Source organism: Copidosoma floridanum, unplaced genomic scaffold (genome assembly GCF_036245765.1).
Source record: "Copidosoma floridanum isolate Cflo_tuat_1 unplaced genomic scaffold, Cflo_Japanese_pri ptg000016l, whole genome shotgun sequence".
NCBI lineage: Eukaryota > Metazoa > Arthropoda > Insecta > Hymenoptera > Encyrtidae > Copidosoma > Copidosoma floridanum.
This window is the reverse complement of record NW_028321893.1, coordinates 9,898,637-9,925,783: the sequence shown is the minus strand read 5'-3', so window position 1 is coordinate 9,925,783 and position 27,147 is coordinate 9,898,637. Positions and strand designations below refer to the sequence as shown.

At 33.7% G+C, this 27,147-nt stretch overlaps 1 protein-coding gene across 3 annotated transcripts in view; it reads left to right on the top strand.

The window, feature by feature from the left end:
* Positions 1-27,147, top strand: part of trc (Serine/threonine-protein kinase tricornered) — a 952,993-nt gene that overhangs the window by 147,453 nt on the left and 778,393 nt on the right. For all 3 annotated transcript variants that reach the window (XM_089592301.1, XM_089592302.1, XM_089592300.1), the window contains exon 2: positions 450-574. In XM_089592301.1, the coding sequence (XP_089448427.1) occupies positions 450-574 (125 nt within the window). The remainder of the gene's footprint in view (positions 1-449; positions 575-27,147) is intronic.

Below are 27,147 nucleotides of genomic sequence, written 5' to 3'. Positions count from 1 at the left end.
ATCGTCTCGTGCGACTTAGCTTTTTGATGTTATACGTAAATTAAGTTTTTAGTTGTTTCAAATTGTGCTTTTTTTTATATTGTTAAGCACAAATCGTTTTTGAGTGTATGGTTGTGCTTTCATTCCTATATTCTGGTTTTTTTCTTTGTTTTGTTTTAAGGTTTAGTTATAGTGACTGCATCTTCATTTAACTGGTCCAACAAAAACACTCTTGACTATGCTTTTAGTGCAAGTTGAAGATTTTGTCTTATTATTATTTTAATCATAATCTTAGTTACTTAAATATCATTACCACGTATTTCTACATAAGGCGTTTGTTGAAACAAAGTGAGGGGGAAAACAAGGACCACGTACTGATTATATTAGATTTAAGGAACTGAATAAGAAAAGCAGATATCACATTACTACTTTTATGATTTTTTGTATAAAACAAAAACTTATGCTTTCAGGTGCGAAGATTTGATGAACGTAGAAAACAAATTGAATTTGAATATACATACAGTTGAAGTCTCAGAAACTGAAGTATCACACACTTTACGCCCCAATATGACTATTAACAACTCAAATTTTGAAGGTAATGATGAATTTCAATCCATTTTTGAAAAAATTTTATTTATTTTACATTTTTATTACATAAAAATTGTATACTTATAATTTATTTACCTGTTTTATTTTGATACATTATGAAAATAAAATAAATTTCGAAATAATAAGTTACCTGTGTTAAACAAGCCTATGGTCTGCCAATACAATTCGATAAAATGTCATTGACCTTAATCACAGTATTCCACTTTAACTTACTTCTGTCTTAAATATTCTGTTTGAAAAAAAATATTTTTAATTATTAGTTTGTTAAGTAAAAAAACGTATTATTATGCAAATAATTGTTAACATACAAGACAAACAACTAAACAAACCTTGAAAAAGTGTTAAAAAAACGTTTGCTTTATAATTGTACCCAGTAGCACATTAGACTAAGCTTATCTCTACCTCTACATAATGTGTTGGATACTGTATAATTGAGCTTTTCCTCAATTTTTTTTATTTTTATGTTGCTTAATGTAGACGCGACCACAGTAAATACCTTTTCATAGAAAAATTTGATTAGCTCTTGATGCAGCGTCTCTAGAAAACGTTTTATTTTAACTGTTAATTGATGAACGATACGAACTAAATACATTACTAGAATGTTTTTATTCGCTCAAATTTATCAAAAATTCAATATGCATTATAACATTTTAATGAAAAGGAATGCACTAATTTACAAAAGAGATAATCAAAAATAACTTATACTTAATCATAATTAATAATTGACAGATCTTGGAAGTTTGTGGTTAGGTGTTACGATCGAAGATGGGCCGCGAAAACAGCTACTTGCAAACCTGGTATACATTCAGTAACCTGAGCAGCTTACTAAACGCATTGAAAAATAATAAAATGTTAACTTATAACAGAGCTCATATCACTCAATAACCAAAGGCGCCTACTAACTACATTACAAATTAATAAAATATTACCTTATAACACAAGTGCCTATCACCCAATGACCCGGGGCGCTAACTGCCCACTGTATAAATTAATAAAATGTAAATATATAACCCAAGGGACTATCACCAAGTGACTCAGGTTGCTTACTGGACGCATTAAAAAATGATAAAATGTAGCCTTATAACACAAGCTCATATCACTCAATAACCCAAGCCGCTTACAGGCTACATTACAAAATAATAAAATGTAACCTTATAACACAAGTGCCTATAACCCGGTGACCCGGGGCGCTTACTGGCCACATGATAAAATGATAATATGTTAACTCACAACACAAGTGCCTATCATCAAATGACCCGAGCGCTTACTGGTTACTCTATAAATTAATAAAATGATGATCAATAACCCAAGCTCCTATCACTTTATAACCCAAGGCGCTTACCGGCTACATTACAAAATAATAAATTGTTACTTTATAACGCAAGTTCCTATTACCCGGTGACCCAGGGCGCTTACTGGCCACATGATAAAATGATAATATGTTAACTCACAACACAAGTGCCTATCATCAAATGACCCGAGCGCTTACTGGTTACTCTATAAATTAATAAAATGATGATCAATAACCCAAGCTCCTATCACTTTATAACCCAAGGCGCCTACTAACTACATTACAAATTGATAAAATATTACCTTATAACACAAGTGCCTATCACCCAATGACCCGGGGCGCTAACTGCCCACTCTATAAATTAATAAAATGTAAATATATAACCCAAGGGACTATCACCAAGTGACTCAGGTTGCTTACTGGACGCATTAAAAAATGATAAAATGTAGCCTTATAACACAAGCTCATATCACTCAATAACCCAAGCCGCTTACAGGCTACATTACAATATAATAAAATGTAACCTTATAACACAAGTGCCTATAACCCGGTGACCCGTGGCGCTTACTGGCCACATGATAAAATGATAATATGTTAACTCACAACACAAGTGCCTATCATCAAATGACCCGAGCGCTTACTGGTTACTCTATAAATTTATAAAATGGTGAACAATAACCCAAGCTCCTATCACTTAATAACCAAAGGCGCTTACTAGCTACATTACAAATTGATAGAATCTTACCTTATAACACAAGTGCCTATTATCAAATGACCCCGGGCGCTTAGTGACCACATTATAAAATAATAATATGTTAACTCAGAACACTAGTGCCTATCATCAAATAACCTGGGGGGCCTACTAGCCACTCTATAAATTAATATAATATTAATTAATAACCTAAGGGCCTATTACCACGTGACTCAGGTCGCTTACTGGACGCATTAAAAATTAATGAAATGTTGACTAAATAACCCAAGGTGCTTACTGGCTACATTACAAAATGATACAATGTTATCTCATAACACGAGTGCTTATTACCTAATGACCCAAGGAGCTTACTGGACACTCTGTAAATTAATTAAATGTAAATGAATAACCTAAAAGCCTAATACCAAGTAACCTAGGGTGCTTACTAGCAGAGATTAGTAGGGAGATTGCTGACTGCCATGCTACGGAGTGTGCCCACTTTTTTCTAGTGGCTTGAGCGCCCCGCTGCGGTCAAGCGGCCGAACCAGGCGCTCATTTTTTTTTTTTATTTGAGAAGCACGGTAGGGGTATGAGAAGAGTGGATTCGCGTGGAAATGTCCATAAAGACGCACATTTTAGAGACGCGTGGAAGGGGTATACCGAATGTGCGCCTACGAGGAGAGAAGTGAAAAGGTTAGCTATATAGCTGTATATATCTGAACGCACAGCCAAAGCAAGCGACGATACGAGTTTTTCTTTTTTGAGAGCATTTTGACTCTGTAACTGAGTACTATGTATATATTTAACTTACTTGCTCTCGCTCTAGCTTGAATGTTATCCATAAATCTTATTTAATTAAATAGTGGAACTAAATGCTCATTAATTATATACACAGAATTTTGATTTCAATACATTATTTTTTAACTTTCTCGAACTTTTAAAATTCCGAAATCCATTTATGTTTTCAAAAAATTAACCACTAATTTATCAATTTCAGACATCCTAACTGCTGTACACTCCAGAACAAGCTCCAGGGGACATCCGTGAACATATGTGACTTCGAAAGAGTCACCTTCCGCCTTTCGGATAGCTAAGATGGTTAAGGCTTATGCCTCTTGAGAGATTGTTTTGCACTTAAGGGTTCAAATTCACTTTATGGTAGATATTTTTTTTTTTTTTTTTGTTTTATTCAATGTATCATTTTGTCTTCATTTCTTTCATTTATGTTTCGTTAAAAATGTATATTTATATATATGTAGTCAAAATTTTTTTTCGGATACATCAAAACAAATTAAATTATTATTGTTACTTTGATACAAGGCAATTCTATAATTTTATAATACTAAAATAACTTTTAAGGATTTTAACATAATTTGTGTTTTCTAAATCCTCAAGAAATTGTGAACATCCTATTTACGACAAAAAAAAGCCGTCCGTTTACTGCTATTTACTTAATGTTAAAATTTTAATCAGTAAATGAAATTGATGAACACAATACAAAATAGTTGCGTAAATATTTTAAAATTGTTTGCAAATCTTCAATAAGGTGTGCTACTTTTATTTATTTTTGACAGCCAGAAGAACAATAATGAATAAAACAGTTCGATGAATAAGTAATAAAATTTATTCGGCAAGATTCTGAGACTTAACATTTTTTATAAGACCGCAGTATTTTGTTAAAAAAAAAAAAAAAAAAAAATGAATTACCTTTAAGGGTGATGATTGTAATAAACATATTTTTAGGCTGTAGATTATAAAGGAAGTTCAATCATTTATATTGAATGCAGGAAAAGCATCGTCATACTTTTAAGAAAGATACCATCGGGTGAGTGCAAGAAAGAGTTTTTTTAGAGTAAAAGTCAAGAAAGAGTCTGTTTAAATATTTGGGCAGAATAAAGTCCTCCTAAACTAAAAGAAAAAGCCTTTTTATACATAGGTACACTCGCACTGAGGTGTCGGTGTCGATTGGTATAATTAAGCCCAACGAAACGTCGCTCAAGATTATTCTTCGATATTTTTGAGTTCTCATTTGCTCTTCACCCCGCTCTCGGTTGATCTCGTACCCCTGTACGAATCCACACATTTATTCTTTACTGGAGAGCAAAACGAGGAGTTCAACAAACATATATCAATGCCTTTTTAACTAATTTGTTTACTTCTATTTTAAGGTAGTAATGTATATATTTTTATAGATCAATTATATATATACACACATAAATGTAGTACCAACTTAAAATCGGAGGAATAAAAATTAAAGGCTCTTTCTTATATTCAGTTTGAAAAGGCTCTTTTACGCCTATTACTCTGAGAAGACTCTTTATTATGCTAACGTCATAAATCATTTAGAATCAGGAATTGTGAGAACTAAAAAAATTTTTAAACTACAAATTTCTATATTAGTAAAAACTGAGTCTGGGTCTATTTCTGCTAGCAAAAACTTCGATTAAGTTACGGGAAATGTTGTGATATTTCATTGTTTTAAGAAATTTCTAAAAAAATTTGTATAGTTATGTTCCAGTATCATAAATAACATATTAAAATTTCAAAGAGCCTAGATGCACCATTTTTTGAGAAATAAAATCGCGAAGTTGGCTACTTACACACATGTTTTTAGATGGACTTGTCGGAAAATGCACGTTTTTACTTATAACTTTTAAAATTTGATTAAGAATCTTTTCAAAACTTAAATTGTTAGGGCTCATTATAGTTAAAATAACTATACTAAAATTGAGGAAGCCTAGCTTCACCGTTTTCAAAATATAACAGTTTAAAGTCCAGTTACAACGTTACTAGAATGCCTATATAGTGGTACAGTTCGAAGCGAAAGTTAGGTTAATTTGTTGTTTTAACGTTTGTGTTTACTTTCCTGGGCATTTTTCTGTTCCATTCACCTAATTTTTAAATTATTTACCTGTTTTGTTAAGAATAATCACAACAAAGACATTTCTAACACGAAAATTCAATTTTGAAATTGACTGTACCATGACAACCCCCTCAAAATAGTATCAATATATACATTTGTAGTGCAAAATCTTTAATAAATCTACAGTTTTCTGAAAAATCGACCAATTATTTATTCTAGTTTTCCAGTTTATTCTTAAAATCGTGAAGTATTCTAACTATTATTGTTTACTGTATTTGAGTGCATACTTCTTTACGATAAATTAATTCAGCTATGATTCTCAATAATACGTAGATTTATGAAAAAGGCATTTTAAAGATTTTAACGTTAAGCTACTCGTCGTGAAAGTTTCGCGAACTTTTTAATAAAAGCAACCTATGTCACGTGAATGAAGATACCGACAATGTGGTTGTTACTATGACTACAAAAAAAAAAAAAAAAATTAGCTGCCTTGCGTTGTGTGGCAAGAGGTGTTTTTTGATGGTTTATCTTATCAACTACAAACAATCAAATAAATTTATGCGAATCATTGTGTGTTGCATACGATGTAAAATTAATTGATCGATTGCAATAGTTAAAAGAGCAATTTTGATTGTGAAATTTTAATATTTTGTAAAGTTATTCATCTATAAAAATATATATAGTGAAACCTTCCAAACAGAGGAAACAAAATTTTTGTTAATAGTATGTGATTTACGCACTGTCGAAAATTTTGGTAACTATTTCTGAAAAATTACATTAACAATTGATTATAGGTAAAAAGATTAATTGTTAACACAAAATACAAATTTTTTTTTTTAACTATACTCTGAGTTACAAGTGGTTGAAACTAGTATGTGTTGAATAGAAAAAGCTTCGTTCAGTCACTGTGAGACTCTTTAATCTGAAATACGCACTATTTATAAAGACTAAAGAATCTACTTTCATGTTTAGACATATACATGAAGTAAGGATTTTGTCAACGCAATAACCACAAGATATTAATAAGGAATGTAAATATAAGCACAAAAATATAGTATATGTACGTAGTTAAATATTCACGTATAATTGAATGTAAATTGAACTTTACTGGTAATGATCATATTTAATATATTCGTAGTAAAAGTATGAGATTTCTTTTGCCTTCGGCTTTTTTTTTTCGTAAATAGGATGTTCACAATTTCTTTTAGGAGTTTTAGAATACACAAATTATGCTAAAATCCTTAAAAGTTATTTTAGTATTATAAAATTATAGAATTGCCTTGTATCAAAGTAACAATATTAATTTAATTTGCTTCAATGTACCGGAGAAAAAATGTTGACTAAATATATATAAATATACATTTTTAACGAAACATGAAGAAAGAAATAAAGACGAAGTGATACATTGAATAAAAAAAAAAAAAAAAAAAATATCTACCATGAAGTGGATTTGAACCCTTCAGTGCCAAACAATCTCTCAAGGGGCATAAGCCTTAACCATATCAGCTATTCGAAAGACGAAAGGTGACTCTTTCGAAGTCACATATGTTCACGGATGTCCTCTGGAGCTTGTCCTGGAGTGTACAGCAGTTAGGATGTCTGAAATTGATAAATTAGTGGTTAATTTTTTGAAAACATAAATGGATTTCGGAATTTTAAGATTACGAAAAAGTTAAAAAATAATGTATTGAAATCAAATTTCTGTGTATATAATTAATAAGCATTTAGTTCCACTATTTAATTAAATAAGATTTATGGATAACATTAAAGCCAGAGCGAGAGCAAGTCAGTTAAATAAATACATAGTACTCGGTTGCAAAGTCAAAAGACTCTCAAAAAAATAAAAACTCATATTGTCGCTTGCTTTGGCTGTGCGTTCAAATATACACGGCTATATAGCCGACATTCCCAATCCTCTCCTCGTAGGCAAACATTCGGTATACCACTTCCACGCGTCTCCAAAATAAGCGCCTATATGGACATTTCCACGCAAATCAACTCTTTTCATACCCCTACCATGCTTCTCAAATAAAAAAAAATGTGCGCCTAGTTCGGCCGCTTGGCCGCGGCAGGGCGCTCAAACCACTAAAAAAAGTGGGCACACTCCGTAGCATGGCAAACTCTCTACTAATCTCTGATTACTAGACGCATAAAAAAAATCATAAAATGGTGACTTGTAACACAAGCTCCTATTTCTAAATAACCTAAGGCGCTTACTATAAATCAACAAAATGTTAATTTAAAATCCAAAGGCCTATCACCAAGTGACCCGGGGTGCTTCCTGGCTACATTACAAAATCATGGAATGTTACCTTATTACACAAGAGCCTATCACCCAATGACATAGGGCACTTACTGGCGACATTATAATATAATAATATGTTAACTCACAACACATCAAATGACCTGCATCGCTAACTGGCCACGCTATTAATTAATAAAGTGTTAATTAATTACCCAAGGGCAAATTACCAAGTGACTTTGGGCGCTTACTGGCTACATTACAAAATGATGAAATGTTACCTTAAAACACAAGTGCCTATCACCCAGTGACCTGGGTCGCTTACTGGCCACATTATAAAATGATGATATGTTGACTCATAACACAAGTGCCTATCGTTAAATAACCATAGGCGCTTACTAGACGCATTAAAAAATGATAAAATGTAGACTTATAACACAAGCTCATATCACTTAATAACCCAAGGCGCTTACTGGCTACATTACAAAATAATAAAATGTTACCTTATAACACAAGTGCCTATAACCCGGTGACCCGGGGCGCTTACTGGCTACATGATAAAATGATAATATGTTATCTCACAACACAAGTGCCTATCATCGAATGACTCGAGCGCTTACTAGTCACTCTATAAAATAATAAAATGTTTACTCATAACAAAAGTGCCTATCATTAAATGACTCGAGGCGCTTATTGGCCACTCTATAAATTGATAAAACGTTAATTACAAACCCAAGGGCCTATTACCAAGTGACCCTGGTTAGTTGCTAAACGCATTAAAAAATAACAAAATGTTAACGTGTAACACAAGCTCATATCACTCAATAACCCAAGGCGCTTACTGGCTACATTACTAAATGATAAATTTTTATCTTATAACACAAGTGCCTATTATCAAGTGACCCAGGACGCTTACAGGCCACTCTCTAAATTAACAGAATGTTAATTAACAACCCAAGAGACTATCACTAAGTGACCCAGGGTGCTTACTAGACGCATTCAAAAATAATAAAATGTTGACTCATAACACAAGCTCTTATCACTTAATAATCCAAGGCGCTTACTGGCTTCATTACAAAATGATGAAATGTTACCTTAGAACACAAGCTTACATCATGAAATGACTCAAGGTGCTTACTGGCCACATTATAAAATAATAATATGTTAACTCACAACACAAGTGCCTATCATCAAATGACCTGGGGCGCTTACTGGCCACTTTATAAATTAATAAAATGGTAATCAATAATCCTAGCTCCTATTACTTCATAACCCAAGGCGCTTACTGGCTACATTACAAAATGATAAATTGTTACACTATTACGCAAGTGTCTATTACCTGGTGACCCATGACGCTTACTGGCCACATTATATAATGATAATATGTTAACTCATAACACAATTGCATATCATCAAATAAACTAGGGCGCTGACTGGCCACTCTATAAATTTATAGAATGGTAAAAAATAACCCAAGCTCCTATCACCTAAAAACTGAAGGCGCTCCCTTGCTACATTACAAATTGATAAAATCTTACCTCATAATAAAAGTGCTTATCATCAAATGACTCTGGGTGCTTACTAGCCACATTATAAAATGATAATGTGTTTACTTATAACACTAGTGCCTATCATCAAATAACCTGGGGGGCTTACTAGCCACTCTATAAATTAATATTATGTTAATTAATAACCCAAGGGCCTATTACTAAGTAACTCAGGTCGCTTACTAGACGCATTAAAAAATAATAAAAAGTTGACTTATAACACAAGCTCATATCACTCAATAATCCAACGGCGCTTACTGACTACATGACAAAATAATAAAATGTTACCTTATAACACAAGTGCACATAACCCGGTGACCCAGGGTGCTTACTGGCCACATGATTAAATGATAATATGTTAACTTACAACACAAGTACCTGTCATCAAATGACCCGAGCGATTACTGGTTACTCTATAAATTAATGAAATGTTAACTTATAACAGAACAATAGAACCTATCATTAAATATTCCAGGGTGCTTACTGGCCACTCTTTAAATTAATAAAATGTTAATTACTAACCCAAAGGCCAGCACCACGGGACTTTGGGTGCTTACTGGACGCATTAAAAAATAATGAAATGTTGACTTATAACACAAGCTTCTATCACTAAATAACCTAAAGTGCTTACTAACTACATTACGAAATGATAAAATGTTACCTTATAACACGAGTGCTTTTCACTTAATTACCCGGGTTGCTTACTGGCCACATTATACAATGATAATATGTTTGCTCACAACACAAGGGCCTGTCATCAAATGACCCAAATCGCATACTAGGCACTCTATAAATTAATGAAATGTTAATAAATAATATCACCAAGGGACCCCGAGTACTTACTAGACGCGTTGAAAATTATATAATGTTGAGTTATAACACAAGCTCCTATCACTAACTAACCGAAGGCGCTTACTAGCTACATTACAAAATGATACAATGTTACCTCATAACACGAGTGCTCATTACCTGAAGACCCAAGGAACTTACTAAACACTCTGTAAATTAATAAAATGTCAATAAATAACCCATAAGCCTAATACCAAGTAACCTAGGATGCTTACTAGGCGCATAAAAAAATCATGTAATGGTGACTTGTAAGACAAGCTCCTTGTACCGAATAACCCAAGGTGCTTACTCTAAATCAACAAAATGTTAATTAAAAATCCAAGTGCTTATCACCCAACGACATAGGGCGCTCACTGCCCACTCTGTAAATTAATAAAGTGTAAATATATAACCCAAGGGACTATCACTAAGTGACTCAGGTTGCTTTCTAAACGCATAAAAAAATGATAAAATGTAGACTTATAACACAAGCTCATATCTTTTAATAACCCAAGGCGCTTACTGGCTACATTACAAAATAATAAAATGTAACCTTATAACACAAGTGCCTATAACCCGGTGACCCAGGGCGCTTACTGGCCATTCTATAAATTAATAAAATGGTAATAAATAACCCAAGGGCCTATAACCAAGTGACCCGGGATGCTTACTGGATGCATTAAAAAATAATAAAATGTTGACTTATAACACAAGCTCTTATTACTTAATAACCCAAGGCACTTACTGGCTACATCACAAAATAATAAAATGTTACCTTATAACACATTACAAGTGCCTATCATTAAATGACCCGAGCGCTTACTGGTGACTCTATAAATTAATAAAATGTTAACTTATAACAAAAGTGCCTATCATTAAATGACTCGGGTTGCATACTGGCCACATTATGAAATGATGATAAGTTAACTCATAACACAAGTACCTATTATCAATTGACCTTAGGGGCTTTTTGGCTTCTCTATAAAATAATAAACTAAAAATTAATAAGCCAAGGGTCTATTACCAAGTGACCTAGAGTGCTTCTTGGCGACATTACAAAATAATAAAATGTTACCTTATAACACGAGTGCTTATAACCTAATAACCCAAGGAGCTTACTGGACACTCTGTAAAAATTGAATGTGAATAAATAACCCAAAAGTCTAAAACCAAGTAAGCTAGGGTGCTTACTAGACGCATAAAAAAATTATTAAATCGTGGCTTGCAACACACTCTCCTATTACTAAATAACCCACGATGCTTACTATAAATTAACAAAATGGTGATTGAAAACCCAAGGGCCTATCACCAAGTGACCCACGGCGCTTCCCGACTACATTACGAAATGATAAAATTTTACCTTAGAACACAAGTTCCTATCACTCATAAACCTGAGACGCTGACTGGCCACATTATAAATCGATAATATGTTGACTCATTACACAAGTGCCTATTATTGAATGACCATAGGCGCTTACTGGACGCAATAAAAAATAACAAATTGTTGACTCATAACACAAGTTTATTTTACTTAGCACCCCAAGGCATTCACTGGCTACATTACAAAATAATAACATGTCACCTTATAACACAAGTGCCTATCGTTAAATAACAATAGGCGCTTACTGGACGCATTACCAATGATAAAATGTTGACTCATGACACAAGCTCCTATTACTCAATAACCCAAGGCACTTACTGGCTACATTACAAAATAATAAATTGTTACCTTATAACACAAGTGCCTACAACCCGGTGACCCGGGGCGCTTACTGGCCACATGCTTAAATGATAATATGTTAACTAACAACACAAGTGTCTGTATCAAATAACCCGAGCGCTTACTGGTTACTCTATGATTTAATAAAATGTGAACTTATAACAAAAATGCCTATCATTAAATGACTCGGGGCGCTTACTGACCACCCTATAAATTGATAAAATGTTAATCATTTACCCAATAGGCTATCACCAAGTGATCCGAGTTGCTTACTAAATGCATAAAAGAATAATATAATGTTAATTTATAACACAAGCTTATATCACTAAATAACCCAAGGCGCTTACTGGCTACATTACCTAATGATAAAATTTTACCTTATAACACAAGTGCCCATTATCAAGTGACCTAGGACGCTTCCAGGCCACTCTATAAATTAATAAAACGTTAATCAGTAACCTAAGATCTTATTTATAAGTTACCCGGAGAGGTTACTGGATGCATTGAAAATAATAAAATTTGGACTCATAACACAAGCTCATATCGCTCAATAACCCAAGGCGCTTACTGGCTCAACTACAAAATAATAAAATGTTACCTTATAACACAAGTTTCTATCATAAAATGACTCAAGGCGCTTTCTGGCCACATTATAAAGTAATAATATGTTAACTTATAACACAAGTGCCTATTATCAAATGATCAGATGCACTTACTGGCCACTATCTCAGTTAATCAAATGTAAATTATTATTCCAAAGGCCTATAACCAAGTGATTGGGGGCGCTTGCTGGCCACATTTCAAAATAGTACTATGTGAATTTATAACACAAGTGCCTATCATCCAGTGACCCGGGTCGCTTACTGGCCACATGATAAAATAATAAGATGTTGACTCATAACACAAGTGCCTATCATAAAATGAACCAGGGTTTTTACTGGCCACTCTATAAACTAACGAAATGTTAATCAATATTCCAAGAGCCTATCATCAAGGGACTTGGAACGCTTACTGAACGCATTAAATAAAAAAATAAATAATGCCTTATAACACAAGCTCCTATCACTAAATAACCTAAGGTACTTACTGGCTACATTACAAAATGATAATATGTTAACTTATAACACAAGTGCCCATTATTAATTGACCCGAGGCGCTTACTAGCTACTCTATAAATTAATAAACTAAAAATTAATAAGCCAAGGGCCTATTACCAAGTGATCTAGAGCGCTTCCTAGCGACGTTAAAACGTAATAAAATGTTACCTCATTACATAAGTGCCTATCACTCGGTTACCTGGGTCACTTACTGACCACATTATAAAATGATAATATGTTGACTTAAAGCGCCTATCAAAAAATGACCCAAGGCGCTTACTGGCCAGTGTATAAATCCATGGAATGTCAACAAATAACTGAAAGACCTATTACCAAAAGACCTGGGACGCCTACTGGCCATTCTATAATTTAATAAAATGTTAACTGATAACACAAGTGCCTATCATTAGATAACCATAGGCGCTTACTGGACGCATTAAAAAATAACAAATTGTTGACTTATAACACAAGTTTATACCGCTTAATAACCTAAGGCGCATACTGGCTACTTTACAAAATGATAAAATGTCACCTTATAACACAAGTGCCTATTACCCGGTGATCCAGGGTGCTTACAAGCTATTCTATAAATTAATAAAATATTAACTAATAACACGAGTGCCTATTATTAAATGACCCCGGGCGCTTTATAGCCACATTATCAAATAATAGTATTTTAACCCATAACACTTGTGCCTATTATCAAATGACCTGGGGCGCTTACTGGCTACATTACAAAATAATAAAATGTTACCTCTTAACAAAAGAGCCTTTCACCCAGTGACCGGGGGCGCTCACTCGCCACATTATAAAATTATGATACGTGAGCTTATAACACAAGTGCCTATCATCAAATGACTCGGGGCGCTTACCGGCCACTCTATCAATTAATAAAGTGTTAATTAACAACTCAAGGGCCTATGACCATGTGATTCGGGTGCTTACTGGACGCAATTAGATATAATAAAATGTTAACTTATGACACAAGCTCATATCACTCAATACCCCAAGGCGCTTACTGGCTACATTACTAGAAGATAAAATTCTACCTTATAACACAAGTGCCTATTATCAAGTGACCCAGGGAGCTTACTGGCCATTTATAAATTGATAAAATGTTACTTAACAACCCAAAAGCCTATTACTAAGTGACTCAGAGTGCTCACTAGACGAATCAAAAAATCATAAAATGTTGACTCATAACACAAGCTCATATCACTTAATAACCCAAGGCGTTTACTGGCCACATTATAAAATAATAATATGTTAAATTATAACACAAGTGCGTATCATCAGAAGACCGGAGGCCCTTACAGGCCACTATCTCAATTAATAAGATGTATTAATAACCCAAAGGCCTATAACCAAGTTATTGGGGGCGCTTGCTGAACAGATTTTAAATTGATAATATGTTGACTTAAAACCCAAGTGCGTGTCATAAAATGACCCGAGGCACTAACTAGCCACCCTATTAATCATTAAAATGGTCATTAACAACCTAAGGGCCTATCACTAAGCGATTCAGGGTGCTGACTGGACACTTTGAGAAATAATAAAAAGTTGACTTATGACACAAGCTAATATCACTCAATAACCCAAGGCGCTTACTAGCTACATTGCTAAACGATAAAATTCTACCTTATAATACAAGTGCCTGTCATCAAATGATTTGAGGCACTTACTGGCCATCCTATAAATAAATAAAATAAAAATTATTATCCCAAGGGCCTGGTACCAAGTGACCAAAGGCGCTTACTGGCCACATTACAAAATAATAAAATGTTACCTCTTAATACTAGAGCCTTTCTCTCGGTGACCTGGGGCGCTCACTCGCCACTTTATAAAATTATGATACGTAAACTTACAACACAAGTGCCTATCATCAAATAACTTGGGTCGCTTACCGGCCACTCTATAAATTAATAAAATGTTAACTCATAACACAAGGTCCTATCATTAAATGACCTGTGGGGCTTACTGGACGAATTAAAAAATAATTAAATGTTGATTTTAAACACAAGCTCGTATTACTTAATAACCCAAGGCGCGTTTTGGCTACATTACAATATGATAAAATGTTACCTTATAACACAAGTGCCTATTATCTAATGACCCCGGGCGCTTAATAGTCACATTATATAATGATAATATTTTAACTAATACCACAAGTGCCTATCATCAGATGACCGGGAACACTTACTGGCCACCATCTCAATTAATAAAATGTTAATTAATAACCCAAAGGCCTATAACTAAGTGATTGGGGGTGCTTGCTAGCCACATTTTAAAATGATAATATGTTAACTTATAACACAAGTGCCCATCACTCAGTGACCTGGGTCGCTTACTGGCCACATTATAAAATAATAATATGTAAACTTATAACACAAGTGCCTTTCATCAAATAACCCTGGGCGCTTACTAGCCACATTATGAAATGATAATATCTTAACTCATAACACTTGTGCCTATTATTAAAAGACCTGGGGCGCTTACTGGCCATTCTATGAATCCATAAAATGTCAACTTATAACACATGTGCCTTTTATTAAATTACCCAGGGAGCTTACTCGCCACTATGTGAATTTATAAAATGTTAATTAACAACCCCAGGGGCCTATTACCAAGCGATACTGGTTGCATACTGGACGCATTAAGGAATAATAAAAAGTTGACTTATGACACAAGCTAATATCACTCAATAACACAAGGCGCTTACTGGCTTCATTACTAAACGATAAAATTTCCCCTTTTAACACAAGTTCCTATTATCAAATGACTCTAGGCGCTTAATAGCCCTATTGTATAATGATAACATTTTAACTCATAACACTTGTGCCTATTATCAAATGAGTCGGGGCGCTTACTGGCCACTCTGAGAATCAATAAACTGTTAACTCATAACTTATGTGCCTGTCATTCAATGTTCCCGGGCTCATACTGGCCAATCTATAAGTTAATAAAATGTTAATAAATATTCTAAGAGCCTATCACCTTGTGACCTAGAGCGCTCACTGGACGCATAAAAAAATTATGACATGTTAACTAATAACACAAGCTTTTATCACTCAATAACCTGTGTCGCTTACTGGCTACATTACAAAATTAAAAAATGTTACCTAAGAACACAAGGGCCTATTACCCAGTGACCCGGGGCGCTTACTGGCCACATTATAAAATAATAAAATGTTACCTTATAACACAAGTGCCTATCATCAAATGACCCAGAGCGCTTACTGGCTACTTTTTTAACTAATAAAATTTTAATTAACAACTCAAGGGCCTATCACCAAGTGACTTGGCCTGCTTCCTGGATGCATAAGGATATAATAAAATGTTTACTTATAACACAAGCTCATGTCACTCAATACCCCAAGGTGCTTACTGGCTACATTACCTAATGATAAGATTTTGCCTTATGACACAAGTGCCTATTATCAAGTGACCCAGGGTGCTTACTGGCCATTTTAAAAATTAATAAAATGTTAATTAACAACCCAAGAGCCTATTACTAAGTGACTTGGAGTGCTTACTTGACGAATAAGAAAATAAAAAAGTGTTAACTCATAACGCAAGCTTATATCACTTATTAACCCAAGGTGTTTACTGTCTTTATTACAAATTGATAAAATGTTACCTTATAACACAAGTGCCTATCACCCGGTGACCCAGAGCGCTTACGGGCTACTTTATAAAATAATAATATGTTAACTCATAACACAATTGCCTGTTATCAAATGACTTAAGGCGCCCACTGGCTACCCTATAAAATAATAAAATAAACATTAAAAACCTAAGGGCCTATTACCGAGTGACCAAGGGCGCTTACTGGCCACATTACGAAATAATAAAACGTTACCTTTTAACACAAGTGCCTATCACCAAGTGACTCGAGAAGCTTACTGGCCACATTTTGAAATGATGAAATAATACCTCATCACATGAGTGCCTGTCACCTGGTGATTCGAGGCGCTTACTGGTCACATTATAGAATGATAATATGTTATTTTACAACACAAGTGCCTATCATTAAATGACCCGGCTCACTTACTGGGCACTCTTTAAATTATCAAAATGTTCACTTATCACACAAGGTTTTATTATTAAATGCTCTAGGGGGCTTTCTGAATGCATTAAAAAATAATAAAATGTTGACTTTTAACACAAGCTCATACTTAACACTCGATAACCCAAGGAGCTTACTGGCTACATTACAAAATGATAAAATGTTACCTTATAACACAAAATCCTATCATTAAATGACCCGTAGTGCTTACTGGATACTCTATGAATTAATTGAATGTTGATTAATAACCCAAGGAACTATCACTATGGGACTTGGGATGCTTACTGGACGCATTAAAAAATAATTAAATGTTGACTAATAACACAAGCTCAGATCACTTAAAAATCCAAGGGGCTTACTGGCTACATCACAAAATGATAAAATGTAATCTTATTTCCCAAGTGCTTATCACTAGGTGTCCCAGAGCGCTTACTGGCCACATTATAAAATGATGATATATAAACTCATAAGACAAGTGCCTATTATCGAATGACTTGAGGCGCTTACTGGCTTCTCTATAAATTAATGAAATGTTAAATTATAACCTAAGGGCCTATTACTAAGTGACCTATAGTGCTTTTTGTACGCATAAAAAAATAATAAAATGTTGACTTGTGACACAAGCTTCGATCACTAAATAACCTAAGGCGCTTTTTGGCTACATTCCAAAATGATTAAAAGTTACCTTATAACACAAGTGCCTATCATCAAATGATTCGGGGCGCTTTCTGGCCACTCTATAAATTAATAAAATAGAAATTAATAACCAAAGGGCCTATTGCCGAGTGACTAAGGGCGCTTACTGGCCACATTACGAAATAATAAAACGTTACCTTATAACACAAGTGCCTATCATCTAATGACTGGGGTAGCATACTGAAAACTCTTTAAATTAATTAAATGTTAATTAATAACCCAAGGGCCTATCACTCGCTTACCTGGGGTACTTACTGGCCACATTATAAAATGATAAAATGTTACCTAATAACTCAAGTGCCTATTACCCGGTCATTCGTGGTGCTCACTGGCCACTTTATAAATTAATAAAATGTTAATAAATAACTCAAGGGCCTTTTTTCAAGTGAACTGGGGTGCTTACTTGACGCATTAAAAAATAATAATATGTTGACTTATAACACAAGCTCCTATCACTTAACAACCCAACGCTCTTACTGGCTACATTACATAATGATAAAATATTATCTTATAACACATGTGCCTATCACCCAGTGACCTGGGACGCGTACTGTCCACATTACAAACGATAATATGTTAACTCACAACACAAGTGCCTATCAACAAGTGAGCCGGGCTGCTCACTGGCCACATAACAAAGTGATAAAATGTTACTTTATATCACAAGTGTTTATCACCGGCTGACCTGGGGTGCTTACAGGCCACATTAGTTAATGATAATATGTTACCTAACAACACAGGTGCCTATCATTAAATGACCCGGGACGCTTACTGGCCTCTTTATAAATTGATAAAAAATTAAAAAGTAACTTGTGTGCTTATTATTCAATGACTTGGAACCTAGGGCGATTATTCGCTTCTAAAAGAAATAATAAAATCTCAAATAATATAAGTGCCTATGATCTGATGGCTTTAATCCCTCACTGGCAGCTCTTATTCTCAGTAAAACCCTGAATAATAACACCTGTAATAATAAGTGCCTGTTATTAAATGACCCTGGGCGTTGATAGGCCACCCTATAAATTGATAAAATGTTCATTAATAACACAAGCGCCAATCGCTCATTGACCTGAAGCGCTTACTGGACACTTAAATAATTAATAAAATCAGAAATAGTACAAGTGCCTATGACCTGATGACTCGGGGCGCTTACTAGTAGTTAAAATAAATAGTAAAATCCTAAATAATATCACAAGTGCGTATCACCTAATGACCTTGGGCGCTTACTGGCCACTAGAATAATTAATAAAATTTTAAATTATTTAAGGACCTATGACTTGATGCCTTAGGGCGCTTACCGGCCACTCTGTTTATTAAAAAACGTCAATGAACAACACACGCGCCTATCACCTGATATTCAAGGGCTCTATTTACAATTTTAAGAAAAAACAATCATAGACGAGTATGTAGTTGAACAAAATAAATAATAATCTAATTATAAGCACGATAGCTCACATTAGTTAATTATATAGGAAGATATTAGTATGGGCGATAGTCCATTATTTATTAATTATGTTAATTATTAGAAATGCAACGACTTATGATGCAACGTATAATAACGATTCAGAAATGTTAAAAAAAATTTGAAATTTATTAGTCATTAATTAATAGGCCTTTATATCACTGGAACAATTATCTGGTACATTTCTTAAAACACTTTTTCTTTGCACTGATATACGGTAATGTAGCGTCCAAAAGGTACTTTTTATAGGGTTGCGATGTCATCAATTAAGTATTTCAATTCATTGTAAAATTTGACAAGGATTTTTAGTAATAGACGCTTGTATTATTAGTTAATTATTTATTATTTAATAGTGTGGCCAGTCAATGCCCCGGGTTATTGGGTGATAAGTGCTAGTGTAATTATTCAGAATTTTACTATTTATTAGAGTTGCCAGTAAGCGCCCTGAGTTTTCGGGTCATAGGCTCTTGTATAATTTAAGATTTTATTAATTATTTTAGTAGCCAGTAAGCGCTTCGGGTCATTTGGTGTTAGGCAGTTGTGTTATGAGGTAACATTTTATTTTTTCGTAATGTGGCCAGTAAGCGCCTTGGGTTATTGAGTGATAGGAGCTTGTGTTATAAGTTACAATTTATTATTTTTTAATGCGACCGGTAAGCGCCCCGGGTCACTTGGTGATAGGCCCTTGGGTTATTAATTAACCTTTTATTAATTTATACCGTGGCAAGAAAGCGCCCTGGCTCATTGGTTGATTGGCGCTTGTGTTATTAATTAATAATATATATCGTTTAATAAAGCGACCAGTGAGTGCCCTAGGTCATTGGGTGATAGGTGCTTGTGTTAATAATTAATATTTTATCATATCATAGTGTAGCCAGTTAGCGCTCCGGGTCATCGGGTAATAGGTACTTGTGTTAATAATTAATACTTTATTATTTAATAGAGAGGCCAGTAAGTGCCCCGGGTCACTAGGTGATAGGCGCTTGTGTTAATAATTAATTTCTTTTTATTGAATAGAGAGGCCAGTTAGCGCCCTGGGTCATTAGGTGATAGGCACTTGTGTTATAATATTACAATTCTTAATTTTCGCGCGTCTTTGGCAATGCTCCTTCACTGATGTGCTGTCTGCTCGACGGAACATTTTCCCTAGATCGTATAGCTATATATACGATCTAGGGAAAAAGTTCCGATATTGAATCCGCCTAACTCAACGCTGGGTCGGTAGCAAAATTTTGACTATCGTGTCCAACGCTGTATTTACTACGAGCACATCATAGATGGCACTGCTAATGCTGGGACTCAGTACCAAATTTGACAGCCTAAATGCATTGCATCTCATGGTAATGTTTTTACTTGAATTAGTTACAATACTGTTTTTTGGGATATTCTATGGAATTAGTACTTTTTACTCGGCATTAGTATACTTTATCAAATTTACATTTTTTTAAAGTGATTACTTTATTCTCTTTGTTGCATAGATTAAATTAATCTCATACTACCCCGGAAAAATTAGTCACCTTATCAGACGTGCCACATGTATAGGTGTAGCCAATACATGCTGTTCCTATTAAGAGCCCTGTTAGTCCCATTAACTTTGTTTTTTTGTTTTTGTGCTGATTTTATTTGTGAGCTAACCCTCATTACCTAAAATTTAAGGCTTAATAGAGCTCCAACTAAAGCAGATTTTTTCTATGTTTATTTGTACTTGACAATTTATGAATGATAATCGCTGTTTTTACAATTAAAACGCTATGGTTATACAAACAAACGCAGTATGTGCATATTAAAAGCTGAATATATCTATTCATTCAATAATAATAATAATGAATAAAAATTAATTTTCAAACAAAATGAATTACAAAGGCAGCGTATAAATATATTTTCTATGAGACGATATTGTGTATGTATAAATGAGGCCCAAATATTGTTGAAATGAATATGCGTACGGTGATTAGGTATAGTTCTCATAAAAATTTTAATGTTTAATCAACGAACAATCATAAACAATATATTACGCAAATGAGAAAAGTTTGAATTGAATCCATGGCATGGCTTGCTACCAGGCTGGCCATTTCGAAACTGAGCACTTTTATTAAATCTTCTGATGATTTTAAAACAATTTTCTACCGCTTATGCTGATAACATTTCCAACGTCACGCTCATGGACGGTCCTTTGTGGACGACCCCATACGCTTACACAACTATTTGTAGTCGATTTTTAATGTCCACAATATATTTATATCTAAAAAGCTAAGAAGATCGTCCTGCAGAACCGCTTTATCTTTAATAGGGTAATATTACATGCCAGTGAATATCACTTTTGGACATTTATCACACATTCATTCTTTTAAATATATTACTCAAACTTTCAACGAATATTCGAAATACCCACAAAATTGCAGATTGCTCAAGGGTGCTTATACATGGGATACCGGCATTCTGCAGACTGAAAGACTCACTTTTATTACAGCCCACTAGAATGAGAGAGAGAGAGAGAGAGAGCTCCGATCACGTGACTACATAATTATAACCTCTCTTGGTCATGTTATTAGATCTCTCTCTCTCTCTCTCTCTCTCACTCTAGTGGGCTGTAAAGGAAGCGAGTCTGCCAGTCTTTAGAATGCAGGTATTTCATGTACAGACACCCCAACTGTACCCTTTTTTTCTATGTTCAACTTTAAAAAATCTAAATTTAACATGTTACCTTACAGAAAAGTTATGTAAAATTGCATTTATAAGAAAACAATTTATAGAAATATTCTAATTTTTATTTGTATTGATCACTTTTAGATACGCCTATTGAATTTTTTAAAGAATCCACAATCTGTTATTTTCATAAAACAAGAAAGAATAGGTTAAGTATGTGGCGGCTTCGACTTCACAGTCGAGCAAGCGCAAGCAGTCTCTCGTTCCGCGCGACATCTTCAGTACTCATCAGATGGCGCCACCCAACGGCTAATCGAGGCTCGGGATATGCCGCTAGTTAAGCTGGCAACTCCTCGACCAGCAAGTCAGTCCGGTTTTGGCTTGCGCGAGTAACACACGCACTTCTGTACTTAATGAATAAAACCCTTACGTTTAACAAAACCAAGTGTGGTCGAGCTTCTTGCACCCCGTGCTACCCTCCTATCCTCGGGTAAGCACGAGCATACCCAGCGGTTCCCAAAAGTATACGTAAAGCGCGTATCAGTATACTTACATGAGAAAAATAATTGCCATCTCTGCGGCATATTTGCGCTCCTCTCACCTCTTTCAACTATCATCCTGATAATTGTGATAAACGTTGCTTAAGTCAAAAAATTACAGTCAATGTGTGTTCTGAAATACATTATTTGTTCCGAAACAGACAAGTGAAACTAAGTGTGGCAACGCCACATGAGCAGAAAACCCTCTGTACACCTATATACAGACGTATACGTATAAGTATAGATACGTTCGGAGGTTATATTGTACGTCAACATTGAGTTGATGGTGAAATCTCCGTTGTAACATCTTCACGGGTCTTTAAATACACACTTTTAATTTGTTATAACTAAACAACGGTGAAGCTATGGGTGCTGTTCTTAAAATATGTTGTTTAAAACATAATATTTTACATTTTATTTCAATTTCAGCAAAGTCTGAAATTTTTTTAAATCGCAATCTGTAAAATACTCTTTTTATGATGAGAGTACGTGTTAAATAGATAATTTATTTCTCAAAAATGGTGACGCTAGGGTGTCTGAAATTTTAATATGTTATTTGACGTATAATTATTAGCTTCTACAAATATTTTTTCTTGGCGTTCTGAAATTTTTTTATTTTGTGACACTATCGCCTTAATAAAACCTTGTATAAATAAACGATACAAAACAAAGATAGTTTAATAATTTTAAAACTGTTGGAAAATTTGTTTTATTTAAAAAAAATGAAAAAATTCTATAAACGATTTTTTAGTTATTGGTAAGTTAACAACTTTATGATGAATAAACTAATATTTATTAATACTTGAAGAAGTTGCTGCTAAAATATATCATTTTCTAACTTAAGAAAAATCTATTTAAAAAAAAGAAACAACCTTATTAAATGGATATTTTATTGATTAATATGATTTGTAATCTAACAAAATTATTTAATAAACACTTAATAAATATTTTAATTAAAAATGAGTTACAGGCCACACTATAATAAGAAGTAACCTAATGTTTAGTTTTAGATTGGGATATAAAGAATTGGGACCGGTCCAAGTAGAGTAGGTACCTGTGCGAGAGATTGCTTGTTTAATCCTGAGGAAAGTGTTTTTCTTTTTTTTTTTCTTCCTTTTTTTTGAAAGCATAATAAAGAAAATCTAAAAAAATTCTAAATGCTTGTCGTGATATATGATGTGGTGGTGCGGCGCACAGTGTGCCAAACGGCTCTTTTTTCCATACATAAAATATCTCAAGAATGAAACATGGTAACGCAAAAGGTTATTTTTCTGCATCTAAGAGCTTGTAGATTATAGGAAAAATGGCCTAAAAATTGGCCCTGACTGCATAAAAATACAAAATACTCCGAAACTTATCTAAAAATGCAACTTTTTTGCTAAAAGCTGCATAACCTTCTATTCTTTGGATAAAATTCGATGTTAATTGGTGTATAAACTAGTCAGGTAATGCCTAACATGATTCTATGCCTGAAACTTCAAAAAACGGAATGGTGGATCCAATTTGGTGGCTAAGTTATCGAAAACATCAAATTTTTTAAATAAAAAAAATATCGTCGTACTTTGTACTAAATTCTAAATAAAAAGTGTGTTTCTTGTAAAATTTCGATAGAAATGATTATTTTTGAGAAAAAGTTTATAAATATATTATTATTTTTTTCAACTAGAAAAAAATATCATTTTTTTTACGTATAAAGGAAACATGTATCATACTAATAACGTTATTGAAACTTTGAGTCTTTCTGGGTTAATGACTACGAACCTATAGTTGGATTTTTAGAAATTCAACAGAGTGATTCCTATATAATGGCCAACTTTTAGAAAAGTTATTGTACTTGTAATTAAGAAAATGCAATTCTATTAACACTTAATTTTAAGTTAATAATGTGACATAAATATTTATGAAATTTTGAAACAGTGTTTATAACCTGGTGGCCACTTTCTCAAAAGTTAATTGAATATGAAATTTAGAAAATACTGTTAATTGCGTACTTAATTCTTATTGAAAAATGACTGTTTAATGTTGTCGTTAAAATAATTAAAAAAAAAAAAAAAAAAAAAAAAAAAAAAAAAAAAAAAAAAAAAAAAAAATGTATATTATTGTCAAAACTTGATGAATTTTTTGATACTCATATACTTATGAAAGCAGGAGATTATCAAAAAATAATTTATTTACTGTCTCAATAGTCTTAGCATATTAGTTATCAAAGAAATAAACACTTATAGCATACTATGTAGAAATAAAACCATCATTGTTTACAGTAAAGTATGGAGCATAAAAAGAAGTAAGTAAAATTTTTTTTCGTTATATGGTGTGTTGAAATTAATTGGACAGAAAGACAGGGTATACTTGTGCTTTAATTTTTACAAGGCTTCATTGCTATTTACGTATGGTAAATGTGATGGACCAGTAATGCTTGAAATTAGTTGAAACAATATTTAACTACACACACTGTTAGGCATTTTTGTTTGTGCGTAAAAAAAGTAAATTTTTTTAAAGTTAAGGAAAATAATGATATACTCGTAATTTTTTTCTCGAAAACAATCAGTTCTATCGAAATTTCACAAGAAACACACTTTTTACTTAGAATTTAGTGCAAAGTACGATACATTTTTTATTTGAAAAATTTGATGTTTTCGATAACTCAGCCACCATGTTGGATTTTGTTTTTGGAAGTTTCAAGCATAGAATTATGTAAGGCATTACCTGACTAGTTTATAAACTAATTAACATAGAATTTAATCTAAAGAATAGAAGGTTATACAGCCTTTAGCAAAAAAGTTGCATTTTTAGGTTAGTTTCGGTGTATTTTGTACTTTTATGCTGCCAGAGCTAATGTTAAGACCATTTTTTCTATAATCTATGAGCTCTTAGCTGCAAAATTACAAAAAAAAAAAAAAAAAAAACAAGCGTGAGTGGTCTCACGACCCCTGACAGAAGCGAAGCTGCCTTAGACATGTGGCAGCAAAACATTACCCGACATTAGTTGTGCTAATAATGTCTGTAGATACACACATATATATACATATCAAAGCATACGTGCGTGCCCACATACCCACCTACCCATACACTTATGCACACAGATATTTCTAAGACAAATATCCAACAATTTATTGTCAAATGTATAAGTATACATTGTTTGCTGAAAAAAAGTAAATAATAATAAAATTTAAAAAAATGTAGAGCTGATAGGAGATACAAGGAGAAAAATCTATGTTCAATAAGTATGTGCAGTGAGGAGTAACCGCTGTATGTATATATATAATAGTTTAGCTTAATCGAGCTTTGTCTGCTCCCGTGCGGTCAAGCAGACGCTGTACGGTGACACATACTATTCTATAGGTACTACGGATTCTTTTACGTGTGATTGTTCATGTATGCATGCGTTTGACGACACAGCGACCCATTAGGATATTTTGTTTCAGTATTTACCTAATTCTGTTATGAATTCTTCTCCGTGTAGGTATAGACTTGTTACCAGTAAAAATAAGCAATAGCTGTAGTAGCTGTTGCTGCATGCATATGTGTATATGTATGCACGCGTCACCGTCAGCTGAATTATGAACGTGAGTGTATTACATACATATAGTATAGAGGCCAGCTCGGCGAGCTGCTAGCCCGCCAGCCAGCAGAAGCAGCACTATACTGTCTATGCATAGGTTAAATTCACTGCGACTAGAGGCAGGAGAAAGAGACCACAAGATCATTTCTCAAAATTATTTCAGTTTTTAGACAGTCACTCCCCAAGCCGAGATCCCGAACGTCACATACAAAGCTTCGCTTTAATAACCTATCACGATCCCATGTTTCATTCTTGAGATATTTTATTTACAGAAAAAAATTGCCGTTTGGCACGCAGTGTGGCGTGGCGTGGTGTGTTGTGGCGGAGATCGATGCTGGGCATGGGGGAAGTAACATGCAAAATTCACTTTCGTTACATATTTTCTCAAGGTCACGAGATTGTAATCGTTGGTTTTCTTTGTAGTGCAGAATGCGTCTATATAAGTACAACTTTAAAAAACATGGCAGACGTACTTTGCAGGTTGGTTTAAACAAAATGTAATGATTAATTTTGCAGAAGCTGTTAAGTACGTCCATATGCCAGAAAACTATACTTTTAATAAACAACTGTTTGGCTAAACAAAATTTGTGTAAACAAAACAAGCATCGAGAAAAATACTGCAACAGGTCGATGAAATATAGTTCTACCAAAAAGACATGAACGATTTTTTTTAGAATGAATATCCATTAAAAAACCAAATCTTTTTGTTTGAAGACTCAAAAATACAAAAAGCAATAAAATATTGAAAATTTTATGGTAGGGCAATCGCTATGAGTTTAAGCAAATATGATTCACAAGTTGACAATATTTTCCAAGAAACAACTACTGTCATGCTTTCTTGTTAAGTAAGACAATTTTTCGCGTAGTTTCCAATACAAGAAAATATACATGGCAATGAGAGCTTTGATGGCTTAGGGGTTAGCATGCTATCTCTCTGGCTGGAGAAACTCGAGGGATTGTGGGTTGAAATTTCATAAAAGATCTTAGACTTTTTCGATGGGATGAGTACCCAGATAGCCCAAATACCAGTTATCCGAAAAAAAAAACAAAACAAAGATGATAGAGATAAGGGACATAGGATACGTAAAAGCCCTGCATGGAGTACGTGGAATCTTGATGCTACTACTCCTATACATGGCAATAAAATTTCGATAGACTATTACTTTTAATTACTTTTAAGGTTATATGTTACAACATTTAAAAAATTTATTTTATGTAACGTCCTGAAGGATGAGGAAAAACATTTATTTATTACTCCAAGAGTTATAACTAGTAATATTGATACATTTATCATCGTATCAATTGGTGC